Genomic DNA, 17,180 nt, shown 5'->3' on the forward strand with positions numbered 1-17,180 from the left:
CTCCCGGGTTTGACAGACGACTGGGAAAATAACAAAGACATTGGATGTCCGATTACCTCACTGCGTCCTTCTCCCATCAATGCAAACGGAAAGAAAGAAAAGAAAAAAAAAGGAATCAAACCAAAAAAACAGCGCCGCCCCCACGTCCCCGGCACCCCACACCCCGAAAAGAGGGGGTAGGGGGATATATATGATAGTCAGTCGTGTCCGACTATGACCATCAGAACAACAGAGGAGGCAACTGCTGTTCCGACTATTTGGGCTAGAATTTGATTATAGTGGAGAGTGTCTTGCCCAAGTACATCCCCACTCTCTCGGCCAAGAGCCGGGTTTTAGGACAGTCGGCGTTGGGATGGTTCCCAAAAGCCCCAACTAGCCCCCAAGGCTGCAGCCGACTAAGAACCAGCGCAATTTTGCCTCCTAGTTTGAGAGTCATAGTCCTTCACAAAAGACTAAGCCGTAAATGGTTTCCCATTGACTGGAGAAACCACTGATAATACAGCTCTCACTTTGCTGTTGGCCCAAATGTAAACTTATGTCAATCTGTGATATAAGCCGAGTGTTGGGCCTAGGTAGGGGGATACGCTGCGGTAATGGGACATACATCTGAGCCGCTTCTCCTTTCAAGGTAGTTATTAATTTTTTTTCATTTTTTAAAATTTTTAATCAAGATCTGTTAGCAACTGATATTGCAGTGTTTTTAATGTACAATCCCAGAAGACATTTGTTTTAAAGATCAAAGAGAGAGAGAGAGAGAGAGAGAGAGAGAGAGAGAGAGAGAGAGAGAGAGTGATAAAGAAGGGGGGAATACATCAGTACTAAGAATAAGAATAAGAATAACTTCATTATCTCCAACTGGAGAAATTTGGTCAGGTGCATTATCACAACATAGACAAGTAAACAACATGGGGACCATAACTGTAAAAGTCAACAACAGCTTTTACGAATATTACGAAGACACAAATGTAAACAAAATATCACATACACCGTTTCATACATACATCCACACACTGCAGGTAATAACTGGTATTCTTAATGTAAAAACAGAAAGAATTAAGAAACATTAATTTGAATAAAATTATAAGCATAGCCTACTGTATTGCACATTGATTACAATAGACAGATAAGATAAGAATAAAGATAAATTGCGGAAAACCACAACCAGATAATCAGCACACACCCGCACCCACACACCCCCCACCCACCCCACTCACACGGTTTACTTGATTAAACAAGAGTAAAAAACATATTTTCTCAAATAAAAGCATTTCACATATTCGCTTTTAAAACATTGCAAAGTGGTAAAGGAATACACTTGTTAGCTTCTCTCCGGCCTCAAAGCAGCTGTTGATAAATATATCGCTCTGCTCACATCCATGGAGGAAGGGGCTAGAAGAGGTGCCTCAAACGTAGCCTGCTTGATTTCTCCATGGAGGAAGGGGCTAGAAGGGGTGCCTCAAACATAGCCTGCTTGATTTCTCCATGGAGAAAGGGGCTAGAAGGGGTGCCTCAAACATAGCCTGCTTGATTTCTCCATGGAGAAAGGGGCTAGCATGGAGGAAGGGGCTAGAAGGGATGCCTCAAACATAGCCTGCTTGACTTCTCCATGGAGGAAGGGGCTAGAAAAGGCGCCTCAAACATAGCCTGCTTGACTTCTCCATGGAGGAAGGGGCTAGAAGGGGTGCCTCAAACATAGCCTGCTTCATTTCTCCATGGAGAAAGGTGCTAGAAGGGGTGCCTCAAACATAGCCTGCTTCATTTCTCCATGGAGAAAGGTGCTAGAAGGGGTGCCTCAAACATAGCCTGCTTGATTTCTCCATGGAGAAAGGGGCTAGAAGGGGTGCCTCAAACATAGCCTGCTTGATTTCTCCATGGAGAAAGGGGCTAGAAGGGGTGCCTCAAACATAGCCTGCTTGATTTCTCCCTGGAGGAAGGGGCTAGAAGAGGTGCCTCAAACATAGCCTGCTTGATTTCTCCATGGAGAAAGGGGCTAGAAGGGGTGCCTCAAACGTAGCCTGCTTGATTTCTCCATGGAGAAAGGGGCTAGAAGAGGTGCCTCAAACATAGCCTGCTTGATTTCTCCATGGAGAAAGGGGCTAGAAGGGGTGCCTCAAACATAGCCTGCTTGACTTCTCCATGGAGGAAGGGGCTAGAAGAGGTGCCTCAAACATAGCCTGCTTGATTTCTCCATGGAGAAAGGGGCTAGAAGAGGTGCCTCAAACATAGCCTGCTTGACTTCTCCATGGAGGAAGGGGCTAGAAAAGGCGCCTCAAACATAGCCTGCTTGATTTCTCCATGGAGGAAGGGGCTAGAAGAGGTGCCTCAAACGTAGCCTGCTTGATTTCTCCATGGAGGAAGGGGCTAGAAAAGGCGCCTCAAACATAGCCTGCTTGATTTCTCCATGGAGGAAGGGGCTAGAAGAGGTGCCTCAAACGTAGCCTGCTTGATTTCTCCATGGAGGAAGGGGCTAGAAAAGGCGCCTCAAACATAGCCTGCTTGATTTCTCCATGGAGGAAGGGGCTAGAAGAGGTGCCTCAAACGTAGCCTGCTTGATTTCTCCATGGAGGAAGGGGCTAGAAAAGGCGCCTCAAACATAGCCTGCTTGATTTCTCCATGGAGGAAGGGGCTAGAAGAGGTGCCTCAAACGTAGCCTGCTTGACTTCTCCATGGAGAAAGGGGCTAGAAGAGGTGCCTCAAACATAGCCTGCTTGATTTCTCCATGGAGAAAGGGGCTAGAAGGGGTGCCTCAAACATAGCCTGCTTGACTTCTCCATGGAGGAAGGGGCTAGAAGAGGTGCCTCAAACATAGCCTGCTTGATTTCTCCATGGAGAAAGGGGCTAGAAGAGGTGCCTCAAACATAGCCTGCTTGATTTCTCCATGGAGAAAGGGGCTAGAAGGGGTGCCTCAAACATAGCCTGCTTGATTTCTCCATGGAGGAAGGGGCTAGAAGAGGTGCCTCAAACGTAGCCTGCTTGACTTCTCCATGGAGAAAGGGGCTAGAAGAGGTGCCTCAAACATAGCCTGCTTGATTTCTCCATGGAGGAAGGGGCTAGAAGGGGTGCCTCAAACATAGCCTGCTTGACTTCTCCATGGAGAAAGGGGCTAGCATGGAGAAAGGGGCTAGAAGGGGTGCCTCAAACATAGCCTGCTTGATTTCTCCATGGAGAAAGGGGCTAGAAGGGGTGCCTCAAACATAGCCTGCTTGACTTCTCCATGGAGAAAGGGGCTAGAAGAGGTGCCTCAAACATAGCCTGCTTGATTTCTCCATGGAGAAAGGGGCTAGAAGGGGTGCCTCAAACATAGCCTGCTTGATTTCTCCATGGAGGAAGGGGCTAGAAAAGGCGCCTCAAACATAGCCTGCTTGATTTCTCCATGGAGAAAGGGGCTAGAAAAGGCGCCTCAAACATAACCCGTGCTTGACTTCTCCCTGGCCAGCTTACCACACTCAGCTGCGGGGATCCCTCACAGCGGTTGAGAAACCCGAAAAAGAAGAAGAAAGTGATGGTGCTGAACCTTGGTGCATGGAACTTGAGAACTTTGCTGGATAACATCAAGGCAGACAGACCAGAGAGAAGAACTGCACTGGTTGCCAGAGAACTAGCTCACTACAGTGTGGACATGGCAGCTCTCAGAGAAACGCGGCAGTCAGACAAGGGAAGGGCCAGCTTATAGAACGGTGGTGGTGGATACACGTTGTTCTGGAGTGGTCGCAGCAGCCGGCGCTGAACGACGAGAAGCAGACGTGGGATTTGCCCTCAAATCTCACCCCGCCTGTAAACTCAGCAAGTTTGCAGAGGGTATCAACGACTGCCTGATGGCACTTCAGCTCCCACTTTCAAACAGGAACTGAGAGTGCAATTGTGATTAATGCCTACACTCCCACCATGACCAACCCAGATGACATAAGAGACAAATTCTGTGAAGAATTCGATGCCCTCATTTCAGCAGTCCCACAGTCATAGAAGCTCATTGTTCTCCGGGGAACTTCAACGCCAGAGTAGGGACATACTACCAAACCTGGGAAGCCGGGATCATTGGAAGATACGGCACTGGCAAGTGTAACAGCAACGGCCTTCTGCTCCTCAAGACGTGTGCCACACATGACCTTGTCATCACCAACACCATCTTCCGCCTACCCACCCGTAAGAAGACGACATGGATGCACCCTCGCTCAAGGCACTAGCATCTTATAGACTATGTCATCACCACGAAGATGGAAAGGCTGGACGTCAGAGTGACGAGAGCCATCTGTGGTGCCAACTGCTGGGACGATCACTGAGTTCAGGCTTTGCATTCTGCCTATGAGAAGACCCCATTGTCAGAAGACTGCAAAGAGGCTGAATGCTGAAACGCAGCAAGTTTGCAGAAGAACTTGCTGACGACGTTGAAGGCAGACTGCCAGACACACCACAGGAAGAACAGCGGAGGAACAGTGAATGGCCTTCAGAGACGCCGTCTACACTACTGCCCTCGAACATCTTGGACCAGCAACCCGAAGAAACCAAGACTGGTTCGATGAGGATGATGAAGAAATACAGGAACTGATAACAGAAAAATCACCTGTTCAGAGAGCATCATAACGACACCACGTCACAAGCCAAGAAAGATGCCCTGGCTAATGCAAAAAGAAAGGTGCAGGAGAAAGTTCGCGAGATGCAGGACAGCTGGTTCAGCAAGAAGACGGATGAAATCCAGGGCTACGCAGACAGCCACGACACAAAGCGCTTCTACGATGCGCTCAAGGCTGTATATGGACCCCAGTCCTCCGGCTCCTCACCCTTCCTCAACACAGATGGGACGCATCTGCTGATAGAGAAGAAGCAGATTCTGGAGCAGTGGGCTCAAGCACTTCAACAGCGTCCTCAACCGTCGTGCCAACATCAACGACGGGGCCATTGCTCGCCTGCCCCAGGTTGAGATCAACGAGGACATCGACTCCCTCTGCACAGAAGATGAAGACAGGAAGGCGATAAAGCAACTGTCCTGTGGCAAAGCGCCAGGATCCGATGCAATCCCTGCTGAGGTATACAAAGTCACGAGCCTGAGACAAGTTCGGTCTTGCCATCAGCACCAAAAAGACCGAAGTTAAATACCAGGCTGCCCCAGGAAAGGCATACCAGGAGCTGCATATCACGGTGAAGGGACAGAAACATCCAGGCAGTCGACATCTTCACCTACCTGGGCACCACGCGCTCTCGCTCGCGCAGTGAACACACTCGAACACTGAGGCCAAGAACAGGATCCCCAAAGTCAGCGCCGCCTTTGAGATACTCCGTGAGAACGTCTGGGAGTGCAACCACCAAGCTGAGGGTCTACTGTGCAGTGGTCCTTGCCACCCTCCTTTACGCCAGGGAGACCTCAGTGGAATGTCTGTCTACAGCAAACACGCCAAACAGCTCAATCGCTTCCATGTGAGCTGTTTCCGCAGACTCCTCCACATCAGGTGGCAAGATAAAGTCCACTGACAACACGGAAGTCCCGGAATGAGCTGGCCTTTGCAGCGTCTACAACCTGCTACAGAAATCCCTAGCCAGGTGGGTTGGATATGTGGTCAGAATGCCAGACATTCGACTGCCTAAGCAGCTGCTGCTTACGGAGAACTGTGTCAGAGCAAGCGCTCAGTTGGAGGGCAGAAGAAACGCTACAAAGGGTGCTTCAAAGCGTCTTTCAAAGACCCGTGAGCGTCGACATCAACACGTTGGAGACGCTTGCTTTGGACCGTCCAGCTTTGCGCGGCAAGATCACAACAGGAGCCCGTGCAGCTGAAGCCAGGTGCATCACCGAAGCGGAACGAAAGAGTCACGCTGTGCGCATGACCCAAGCTGCATCCACTGCCACGACAGCACCCACACTCAGTTGTGTTCCACATGTGAGCGAGCCTTCAGGGCCCGGATAGGCCTCATCAGTCACCTCCGGACCCACAACCACTGATCTTCCATCTGATTTTTGATGCCATGGTCATCTTCGAATCCGAAGGACAAACATAATTCAAATTTAAAATAAAATGATATTTGCCACTTTGGTATTTCATGACGGAGAGAATGATGGAGAGTAAGTCCAACCGGTGTGCATATAGGGGAGGCTATCTAAAAACTCGCTCTGCAATTGTCACTGTGTTGGTTTGCTCCCCACATCCACATCTCCCTGAAAACACAAATATGTCCCAAAGGTCTCTCTCTCTCTCTCTCTCTCTCTCTCTCTCTCTCTCTCTCACACACACACACACACACACATTCGCGCAGACGGTACATACGACAAACAAACAAAAAAACGACAAAAAGTTCAAGCGTTTTCAGTCGTCGTGTGCGCACGTCTTTTTTGCTGTCGGAGTTTTATCTAAATATTTTTGTATGTTCTATTCAATATGTATCTTATTCATTGGTGTTTTTTCCCCTATCCATATTAGTTATAATTGTGTCTGTGAGTGTGTTTTATAATCAGGAGCATATATATGATTTTGCATGTTAAATCAGTACCGGCGCTGAATCAAGTCGTTGAATAAGATGTTGTTTATAAATGTTTGTTTGACCTGGTGTTAATGGTGTGTGTGTGTGTGTGTGTGTGTGTGTGTGTGTGTGTGTGTGTACCTAGCGCGCGCGTTCGCGTGCTTGTGTCTGGGAGAGAGAGATGGGAAATCAGCAATGAGTGCCGATAGTGGAAAATCCAAGTGCGTGTAGGGGAAGATATGGAAAAGGTTTTTTGTGCTCTGGTTTGGTTCCTTTTAAGGGCAAAGTTTGAAATGTGTATCTCTGAAATGCATTTCGTATGAACATATATTTGATTCCTTTGATATCGTTGTGGTATTGTGCATGATAAAGATCATTTTGACTGTTCAGTGGACAATGCGCGGAACTTTAATCGAGAGCTCCTAGAATAGAACACCTCAACACGCACTCACGCGCACATACTAGTCAAACAAAACCCGCACGAACACACAGACTATCTCATCATGTGTTGTTTGAATGTTTCAGTTTTTCGTCATCTTCTTTTAGTCAGTTTGCGCCGGGTTGAGTTGCGGACCAGTTTTGAGCAGAGTTCATAATCATTAAATACTTTGTTTTGGTTGTTTCTTTCGGGTCGGTGGGTGGCGGAATAGGTAAGAACAGCGAGTTAGCAGTCAGAGGTTTGCGAGTTCGAATCCCGACTGGGCGTAACGTGTAAAAAAAAGACTTTAAAACAAAAGAAGAAGAAAAAAAATAAAGAAAAAAGATCGAGTTAGTAGTTGAAATGAGAAATATGGGCTGAAAATTATGGCGATGAGTAGAGTAGATGAGTAGACAGAAACAGTACCTTCGCTGGTCCGGTACAGGAGACAGAGACAGAACCCTCGGTGGTGCGGTCCAGGAGACAGAGACAGAACCCTCGGTGGTCCGGTCCAGGAGACAGAGACAGAACCCTCGGTGGTCCGGTCCAGGAGACAGAGACAGTACCCTCGATGGTCCGGTCCAGGAGACAGAGACAGAACCCTCGGTGGTCCGGTCCAGGAGACAGAGACAGAACCCTCAGTGGTGCGGTCCAGGAGACAGAGACAGTACCCTCGATGATCTGGTCAAGGAGACAGAGACAGTATCCTCGGTGGTCCAGTCCAGGAGACAGAGACAGAACCCTCGGTGGTCCAGGAGACAGAACCCTCGGTGGTCCGGTCCAGGAGACAGAGACAGAACCCTCGGTGGTCCGATCCAGGAGACAGAGACAGACACAATACCCTCGGTGGTCCGGTACAGGAGACAGAGACAGACACAGAACCCTCGGTGGTGCGGTCCAGGAGACAGAGACAGACCCTCGGTGGTCCGGTCCAGGAGACAGAGACAGAAACAGTACCTTCGCTGGTCCGGTCCAGGAGACAGAGACAGAACCCTCGGTGGTCTGGTCCAGGAGACAGAGACAGAAACAGTACCTTCGCTGTTCCGGTCCAGGAGACAGAGACAGAACCCTCGGTGGTCCGGTCCAGGAGACAGACACAGTATCCTCGGTGGTCCGGTCCAGGAGACAGACACAGTATCCTCGGTGGTTTGGTCCAGGAGACAGACACAGAACCCTCGGTGGTCCGGTCCAGGAGACAGAGACAGAACCCTCGGTGGTCCCGGGTCCAGGAGACAGAGACAGTACCCTCGGTGGTCCGGTCCAGGAGACAGAGACATTACCCTCGGTGGTCCGGTCCAGGAGACAGAGACAGAACCCTCGGTGGTCCGGTCCAGGAGACAGAGACAGAACCCTCGGTGGTCCGGTCCAGGACACAGAGACAGAACCCTCGGTGGTCCGGTCCAGGACACAGAGACAGAACCCTCGGTGGTCCGGTCCGGTCGAGGAGACAGAGACAGTACCCTCGGATGGTCCAGTCCTGGCAAAACAGCACCTTGGGTTAAGGGAAGTAACTCGAATAGTGCTACTCCCATTTAATCCCAGCCGACAGAGCAAACATTTAAAGAGTATGGTTGAACTTAAAGTGATTATACTGACTGGAGTGGTGACTGATCCATGTGAGAATGTTCATGAAGCAGCCGATGTTGTTACCTCTTACAGTTTCTGTGAAGTGAAGATAATTCAAACAAAAACAATTAAACTGACTTTCCACCATGGAAGTCACTTAAAACCATTTTAAACGAGAAAAAGGTACCGTTTCAGTCAGGGAACAAGAAGGATAGAACACTGGTACAAAAGAAGTTTAGAGGGGACATAGGGAAATCAAACGTAAAGCAGCAGTTTCAGACAGGAGAAATGCCAGATGGATGGGTTAAAAATTATCAATGGAGAAAGGAAAACAGCAGCTTGTGAAATGAAAACGGATGAACACCTTGATTTTTTTTCCTATAAACCTAAGAACTTCTAGTTGTCGGTATGGGATCTGGATAGTGTTATCGGTTGCAGGAAAAGATCAAAGATGGAAACACAGGTCAGGACTTTGAGATCGATGCAAAAGTTGTTGAATCTTTACTCAGTTTTAAAACTGAATGTCAAGAAATATCTGTGGAAGATTACTGATTACAGCTGTGTGACGTGTTCTGTGGAATTTTTAGCTGGTCTTTCAAGGACTGCTCTGTCCCCAACATTTGGAAAAAAAAAACTACTATCTGTCCTATCCCCAAGAAAAAACCCAGCCGCACTAAATGATTACCGCCCTGTTGCCCTGAGTTCAATAGTGATGAAATGCTTTTGAAAAACTGAAATGTTCTCCACCATCTACTTTCTTTCACTAAACAGCATCTTGACTCTCTTCAGTTTGCTTACAAACCAAAACACACATAAGTATTGATGATGCTATTCTAACTCCCCTTCATAATGCTTTCCTTCATTTAAATAACACAGGATCTTTTGTTCGTATTCTTTTAGTTGACTTCTCTTCCGCTTTTAACACAGTACAACCTCATCTACTTGCCCTCAAACTGCTGGGCTTGGTTGTTGATCCGAAGCTTACTTTTTGGATAGTAAGCTTTCTTCTCAATAGAACTCAGTCCGTTCGTTTTCATTCTGCCCACTCTTCTCTAAAGTCTATTCCTACTGGTGCACCCCAAGGTACAGTACTGTCCCCTGTCCTATTTACACTGTGACACAAATGAATGCAGAGGGACGGGAGAAACTCATGTTATTAAATATTCTGATGATTCAGCTATTGAAGATCTGTCCAACTCTGATGCTATTTACTTTAGTGAAATCAAAAAGTTCTGTTGTTGGTGTGAGGAAAACTATCCGGATCTGAACGTACTGAAAACAAAAGAAATGTTGATAGATTTTCGGAAAGACCCCTTGCCTGTAGCTAACCTTGTTATAGATGGTCAAACAGTGGAGAAGGTGAATGAATATACATATTTAGGGATATCTTAGACATTAAGCTCACCAGTGAACTGTTGTTTTTTTACAGTGATGGTAGTTTCCATGTTGTTTACTTGTCTATGTGATAATGCACCTGACCAAATTTCTCTAATTGGAGATTTTAAAAAAAGTTATTTTTATCTTATCAAAAGGGTTAAACGTTTATCCAAACGTACTTAAATAATTCACAGAAGACCCCTTCAGGTCTCTGTATGAAAATGATTTCGGAAAGAATGATACTGATATGATAAAATAAAACACTTGTAACCGGAAAATTTTCCGTTGATTTGAAGATTTGATAGTAGGCCAATACATGCCTTAATTGTGAAATAATGAAGGAATATATTTCAATTCCAGATATTTATTCGAATAGACAAGACCCCATTGAAAAAGAAAAGATTTCAAATGTGGCGGTTTCCTTTTCATAAATATCGCGCCAAGGGCAGTAACTCTGAGTGCTTCCCAGTTACACTTTTTCTTCTTCTTCTTGGGAACATTTAAAAAGGAGTTCAGCAAACACCGAAGAACATTCTAAGACTAGTCTACATTATTTCTGAAGGGTGAGAGGAAGGGGGGGGGGAGGAGTGTGCACGGTAGGCCCCTCGGCCTTGTGGACTAATGAAAACCTTCAGCACAAGCCACTGATTCCTCTCACCTATCATCTCGCCATCGTCTGATGTCCCATTACCCAACAGCACACTCATACATTGGCCCTCCCTGTCCCAAACACACACACACAATTATATAACTGGTCTTTTTCTGCTCCTTTCAGTCCGTGTCTATGTGAGACATGGAGCACACGACATCGTGTCTGAGTGATTTATGCCCCTCTCGGCCCTCCACTCTTTTCATCCATCCTCCTTTGACCCTTCCACACTCATCGCAGTACATCCCAGCTGCATTTTGAAAATGTTTGCAGTTGGGAATTTTTTGCAAACCTCCGCGTTTTCACATTTTATTGATGATTGTACCATGCATGTCAACTGAAAATGCTAAAAAGTTATGGAACAGCGTAAAAAGTTTCTCCAAGTCCCAGCCAATAAAACGTTTCAACGTGGTCTGCCCGCAGGCCCCTGAACTCCGGTTGTAATCAATCACTGCCGCTTTAATTACTTGTCTCCTCCTTAACGGTAAGATGCGCCACTAGATGACAGCACGTTACCGTGTATCCAGATCAGGTTCTGCAGATTTTCATTGGATAGTGAACAACCCGACAGAGAGTTTGCCCAATCACAGATGCTAAAGTACAATACGTCTACTTCCGGTCGTTTTCGGATCCACTCTGGGCAAAGGGAGACGTCATTGGTCACTCACATCCCAAGATGTCTGCTACGAAGGTGTTCGCGTTAGCAGTAGCTGTATTTTCCCTGTATTCTGCTTTTGGGCAACTCCCCAAAGCAAAATTTGAATACAAGTACAGTTTTAAAGGACCTCATCTTGTGCAGCGTGATAACAGTATTCCTTTCTGGGAATACTTCGGCGGTAAGCGATGATCTTTAGTTGCCCCAAATAGTCGTGCTGTCTGTCCCATCTGTATTTTACACGTGTGGATCTTAGCAGAAGCCCCCCATATGTTTAGCTCGTACCGGCGAAAGATGCGCTGCTGTTATCTTCAATCAAAGTCAGACGATATAAGAATTTTACACCATGCATTGGTTTAAATGCAAAAACTTTCTTTTTGACACAGTTCTGCTTGAAGCAAAAACTAAGAAACGGAAATACTTCTGCTGTCAAGTGTTATTGGTCAAAATACATCAGTACATGTTCTGTAGTATTGTTGTTAGTCCCATATATTTCTTTCTTAAGACACCCATTTAGTCATTAAGTTATTGAATCCATATATAAAAAAAAAAGAATCTAATGAAAGAAAATCACAAATCATCAGCAAGTTTTGTATCTGACTACTTACACTTTAAGTTACAGTATATTAGTATAATTATAGTAACCACTGCCCATGTGTATTTTGTGCATCTAATGTATGAGTGTTTGTGTGTGTGTGTGTGTGTGTGTCACTGAGTGTGTGTATACATATTGGGTATTGTACATCGTATTTGAACATTACTGTCAGAGGAAACCAAGAGAGACCATCAAGATTATAAAAAATATAAGCTGAACAGCCTTACATATCTACATATCATATCATATGATATACATCTGTCATATATATCATTTCTCTTTGTGGCTAGATGCTCTTGCTGGAGATGATGGCATCCGAATCACACCATCACTGCGAAGCAAAAAAGGTATGTGGGCAATGGTAGTAATAAGCTTAGTTGTTTTCATATATGTATGTGCATATTGTTTGTTTTGTATGTGTACTAAAACTACTATGTTAAAATGTATGTGTGTTACTGCATGTGCCTGCGTATATATGTGTTTGTCTGTCTGTATCTGTGTACGACTAAAATGTGTGTCTGTAGATGTTGATATTAGTGCATGCAAGCTTTATGTCATTGGGTGTGTGCTTACATGTGTTTGTCTGTGTACATATATACATGTATCAACATTTAGTTTAGTATCGGTCATTGACGCACACAATTTTGAACTGACCCGATGATGTGCAGCTGGTCACTTGATTTATTAATTAATCTTTCAGCTGTACTGCTTTGCTTTTGTTTGTTTGTATTAAGTGACGATTATGAGAAAATGTACTACCCCAGCAGTCAGCATGAATCAGTGTTTCAGCATTGCAGAATAAAGTACGGTGATGAGTGAGCTGTATTTTCTGTGTTCATCATAAGACAGCAAACATCGGCACATAGTCCCAACCTATCATCACACACACACACACACACACACACACACACACACACACACACATACAGATAGATGGATATATCTATAGGTGGGTAAATCATTTCACATAACAATGAGTGTGATGGACAAACATCACAAAGTACAAATTTGACACACTTTTGGTGTGTAAGTGGCCTGATTGAGGCGCCTGAGGTGGGAATAAGGAGTTGTTATCTTGACCCATTAATTCTGAAAATGACCCATTGATTTTGTGGTGAATCAGTCAAACGATCCACAGCATCCTGAACCAAACCTCAGCTCTGGTGTATGTATGCAGGTCGATATAATTGTTTGATTTGCTTTGTTTTAGTCCTGTCTGTTAGCTTTGGAAAAGTCCGGTGAATGGTAATAAGCAGTGCATGGTGTGTGTGTGTGTGTGTGTGTGTGTGTGTGTGTGTGTGTGTGTACTGTTTTACAGTGTGATTGAACAATGTGTGAGTGTGTGTGTGTGCTATATTTTTTGTTTTGTTTCTTGGACTTTCACTTACTTTCAGTCTTACTTTTTTTGTATAGTTTCACTTGCACAGAGATGATATTTGTTTGTTAGTCAGATTGTCGTTATTTCATCATGTGATTTTGATGACTGACGATTTTGACCATGGATGTGTGACAGGGTCGGTATGGTCGAAGAACACGCTGATGTTTCCCAACTGGCAGATTGAGGTGGGGGTGAGAGTCACCGGACGTGGCAGAATAGGCGCCGATGGAATGGTAATTTTCCTGCCTGTTTTGGATCATGTCTGTCCTTTAGTCTTTTTGTTTTAGTGCTGAATAGAATGGTGATTTTCCTGTCTCTTTTTCAAACGAGTCTCTCTTTTATGCATGATTGTTTGTTCAGCTGTGGATGCAATGGTGATTTTCTTGCCTGTCTTGGAATGTGTCTCTTTTAAGAGTACATGTATACGTGGGTTTAGGCGCTGACAGAGTGCTAATTTCCCTGCCTCTCTTGAAATGCCTTTGCCTTCTGTGTGTGTGTTTTAGGTGCTGATGGAAATGGTAATTTAATTACAGTATGTTATTTAAACGTAATTTTAGATAGAAAATTTCCTTTTCCATTCCTCAGTTGATACATGTCTGACCTGTGATGTTGGGTCTGGGAGTAGGAGTTGATGGGGTGATCATTTCTTCTGGCTCTCTTTGAGAGTGTTGGTTGTTATCTTTCTGAACGTATGGGAGATGATCAAATGTCTTGTCTTTTGTCTGTCTTTCATATTGTCTCATGTCTGTCTGCAGACTTATATATATACAGTACATGTGTAATTTATCTTGTTTCTGATTTCAGTGTTTTTGGTAATGTATGCTTAGTATTGGGCACAGCATTTGTATGCATATTTAGGTTTCTTGATATAAGTAGATTACAATTTACATGGATCAAATGTTTTGCCACACAAAATTGTGTGAGAAGTCAGTCCACGCTTTATAATGAGTTGTATTGAGTTTTTTTTGTGGCTACCTGCCTGTCATGCTGATTCACCAGGTCTTTGGTGATGTTTGAATAATTATCTCATTCCAGAATTATAGTAGAAATTGCTGTTAGCTCCTGCAGTGCTGTGTGTGTGTGTGTGTGTGTGTGTGTGTGTGTGTGTGTGTATCTGAGAAGATGAACTTGAATTATGATGAGTGAAATCACATTCTGAAATTAGTGAAAATGAATAGCATGTCTGTGTCAGCGAGAAATCAATGATTTATTCCTATAGAAAAAGAAAAAAAAGATCTGGTGGAATGGAAGAAAGGCATGCTGTTTGGACATTGATCTCTGACTAAGCTGCATGCGTCTGTGTGCAACAGGCTATATGGTTCACGGAGCAGAAAGGAACAGAAGGCAACGTCTTCGGCAGCAACGACATGTGGAAAGGACTGGGCATTTTTCTGGACTCCTTCGATAACGACAACAAGGTTAGCCAGGCAAACTTTCATCATCAGCATCATCTACTGGCATCATCATCATCATCATCATGATCGTCGACTCCTTTTTCTCACTACCACCGTCATGTCAGTCAGTTCTTTCATTGTTAATGTTATTGTCATCATCTTCTTCTTCTGCGCTCGTGGGCCGCAACTCCCACGTTCACCCGCATGTACACAAGTGGGCTTTTACGTGTATGACCGTTTTTACCCCACCATGTAGGCAGCCATACTCTGCTTTCGGGGGGTGTATGCTGGGTGTGTTCTTGTTTCCATAACCCACCGAACGCTGACATGGATTACAGGATCTTTAACGTGCATATTTGATCTTCTGCTTGCGTATACACACGAAGGGGGTTCAGGCACTGGCAGGTCTGCACAAATGTTGACCTGGGAGATCGGAAAAATCTCCACCCTTTACCCACCAGGCGCCGTCACCGTGATTCGAACCCGGGACCCTCAAATTGAAAGTCCAACGCTTTAACCACTCGGCTATTGCGCCCGTCATTGTCATCATCATTTTAGTTGGTTGTTACCATTGTAGCACCACCACCGTCATCATCAGTATGATCAAAAGTGAGCAGTGGAGAACAGAATCAAGCATATTAGAAAGGATTAACAAATAGTAAAGAGTGGTAACTCTCTCCATTCACAAGGTACACAACTTCAAGTCAGTGCTGCTTACGCTACCGATTCAGCTAAAAAAAAAAAAAAAAAAAAAAGAAGAAGAAGCGCCGGGCCTGTCCTTGTACCGATCTTCTGACATGCGCACACAGCAGCAAAGACAGAAGAAATGTGGAAACACAAATAAGCTTTTATTCAAAGCCCGGCGCTTCCTTTTTTTTTGAGGAAGTGTTTGGAGGGGTTAGGGGGATTGAGCAGCAGATGTGGTGGTGTTGCATATATGGGGATCAGTCCACACGCTTTTGACACCTCCTTGGAACGGGAACTTGAATTTGAAACTGTGATGGTTTTTGCAGCACAACAACCCCTACATCATGGCAGCGGTGAATGACGGCACCATTCAGTTTGACCACAACAAGTGAGTAGTCATGGTCTTTGGGATTTTTTTTTTTTAGTGTTTTTATTTTTTAATTAATTTTATTATTTAATTTTTATAGATATAGACATGTTTACAGATATTCATATTGGTTGGGTTGAGTAAGAGGATGGGTTTGGGAAGAGGTTGAATAATGCTCTTGTCTCTCCATATGCTGGGCTTTTTGGGGGTTTGTTAAGTTAGGAATTCATTTTTTTTTTTTTACTTGTTGGCTTATTTTAGTATGTTTGTTGTTGATGTCATATTTTCTTATTTATTTATAATTTTAAAAAATAAATTAAAACTTTTTTTTTTTTTTTCGTCAGTGATGGCAAATTGAAATGAAAGTTTGCCCGGATTGGTCCCCCCTCAAACAAACAGATCATTTAAAGCGTGAATAATTTTCTTTCGTTGTTTTTGGGTTTAGAGGAATGTGTGTGCGCACGCGCGCGGGTGCGTGTGTGTGTATGTGTGTGTGTCTGTGTATGTGTTCCTTTTTTTTTTTTTTTTCCAACGAAACCGAAGTCCTGTCACAGTTACAGCTCTTCTGGGGCACTGGACCTGCTTGGACGAATAGCTTTTTGTTGTGTTTGTTATTAAAGGGAAATGATAGATTATTATGTTGACATTATGATCCAGTGAAATAGAGAGTCGGGTTGTGATGATGACTACTTTTAAGGGTTCTTCTGATCTTCAACTTTGCGGTTGTCTCTGCTTGAAATCTGTCCTGGCTGCTTTGGGTTTCTTTTTCTTTCTCTTTTTCCTTTTTGTTAGGTAACAATGGTGAATGGTTATATGTATATAACTGTATATATACATGTGCTCTTACATCTCTGGTTGTGTTTTCTTTTTCTTGATTAATTTTGTAATTTTTCTCCTTTTTTCTGTTTTTTTTTTTGTTTGTTTTTTTTGGTGTTTTTTGTGTGGGTTTTTTATTTGTTTGTCTTTGTTAAGGTTTTTTTTTGTGTGTTTTTTTTTTTTTTGGCTTTGAATGAAAAGAAAAGAAGTTATGTTTGTAATTTTCATGGATCATTTTCTTCTGACTTTAACCCGGAGAGCGCGATGAGCCACAATCGTGGCTTTCCCGGTAAAGTGCGATGGGCCACGATCGTGGCTCTGTTTACATAAGGTCCGACATCATATGGCTATACTTGGCAGCCTTCATAAAACTGCCTCGTTCTGGTGTTACTGCCTCCCTGCTTGTGTTTGCACAAACTTTGACCGAGTTTATAAGTCCAGATCTTCGTATTTTTTGTAAACAATGAGTGACACTGAAGTTGACAAAGCTCAGGAAATGAGTGACCTTGTCACTAGTGATGATTCGTTTGCTGACAGGGATTCTGGTGAAAACGGCTTTGTTATTTTGACACTTGGGCATGCTGGCTTGCTTGTTGTTCATTCAGTTTTGTGTCTCCAGCCACAAAAACTGGGGGGTGGGTGATGGGGGTGGGGAGGGGTGGTAAAGTGGGTTAGGCATGGATCTATTGCGATTTCTTGACCAAATCAAGCTAGAAAACTGGAAATTATTTTGATTTAAAGCATTCTTGCTGCTTTTGAAAGCAACATGAGCTAAAAGAAAACATTTATTTCTGTTTTTGCCTGTGATTGCATAAAGTATTGTAGATGTGC

At 44.4% G+C, this 17,180-nt stretch overlaps 1 protein-coding gene across 1 annotated transcript in view; it reads left to right on the forward strand.

The window, feature by feature from the left end:
• Positions 1 to 11,133: 11,133 nt before the first annotated feature.
• Positions 11,134 to 17,180, forward strand: part of LOC143277892 (protein ERGIC-53-like) — a 47,875-nt gene continuing 41,828 nt past the window's right edge. Inside the window, exons 1-5 of the mRNA XM_076582848.1 lie at positions 11,134 to 11,293; positions 11,998 to 12,054; positions 13,221 to 13,318; positions 14,396 to 14,503; positions 15,493 to 15,554. Of these exons, the coding sequence (XP_076438963.1) occupies positions 11,134 to 11,293; positions 11,998 to 12,054; positions 13,221 to 13,318; positions 14,396 to 14,503; positions 15,493 to 15,554 (485 nt within the window). The remainder of the gene's footprint in view (positions 11,294 to 11,997; positions 12,055 to 13,220; positions 13,319 to 14,395; positions 14,504 to 15,492; positions 15,555 to 17,180) is intronic.

This window comes from Babylonia areolata, chromosome 35, assembly GCF_041734735.1.
Source record: "Babylonia areolata isolate BAREFJ2019XMU chromosome 35, ASM4173473v1, whole genome shotgun sequence".
Classification (NCBI taxonomy): Eukaryota; Metazoa; Mollusca; class Gastropoda; order Neogastropoda; family Buccinidae; genus Babylonia; species Babylonia areolata.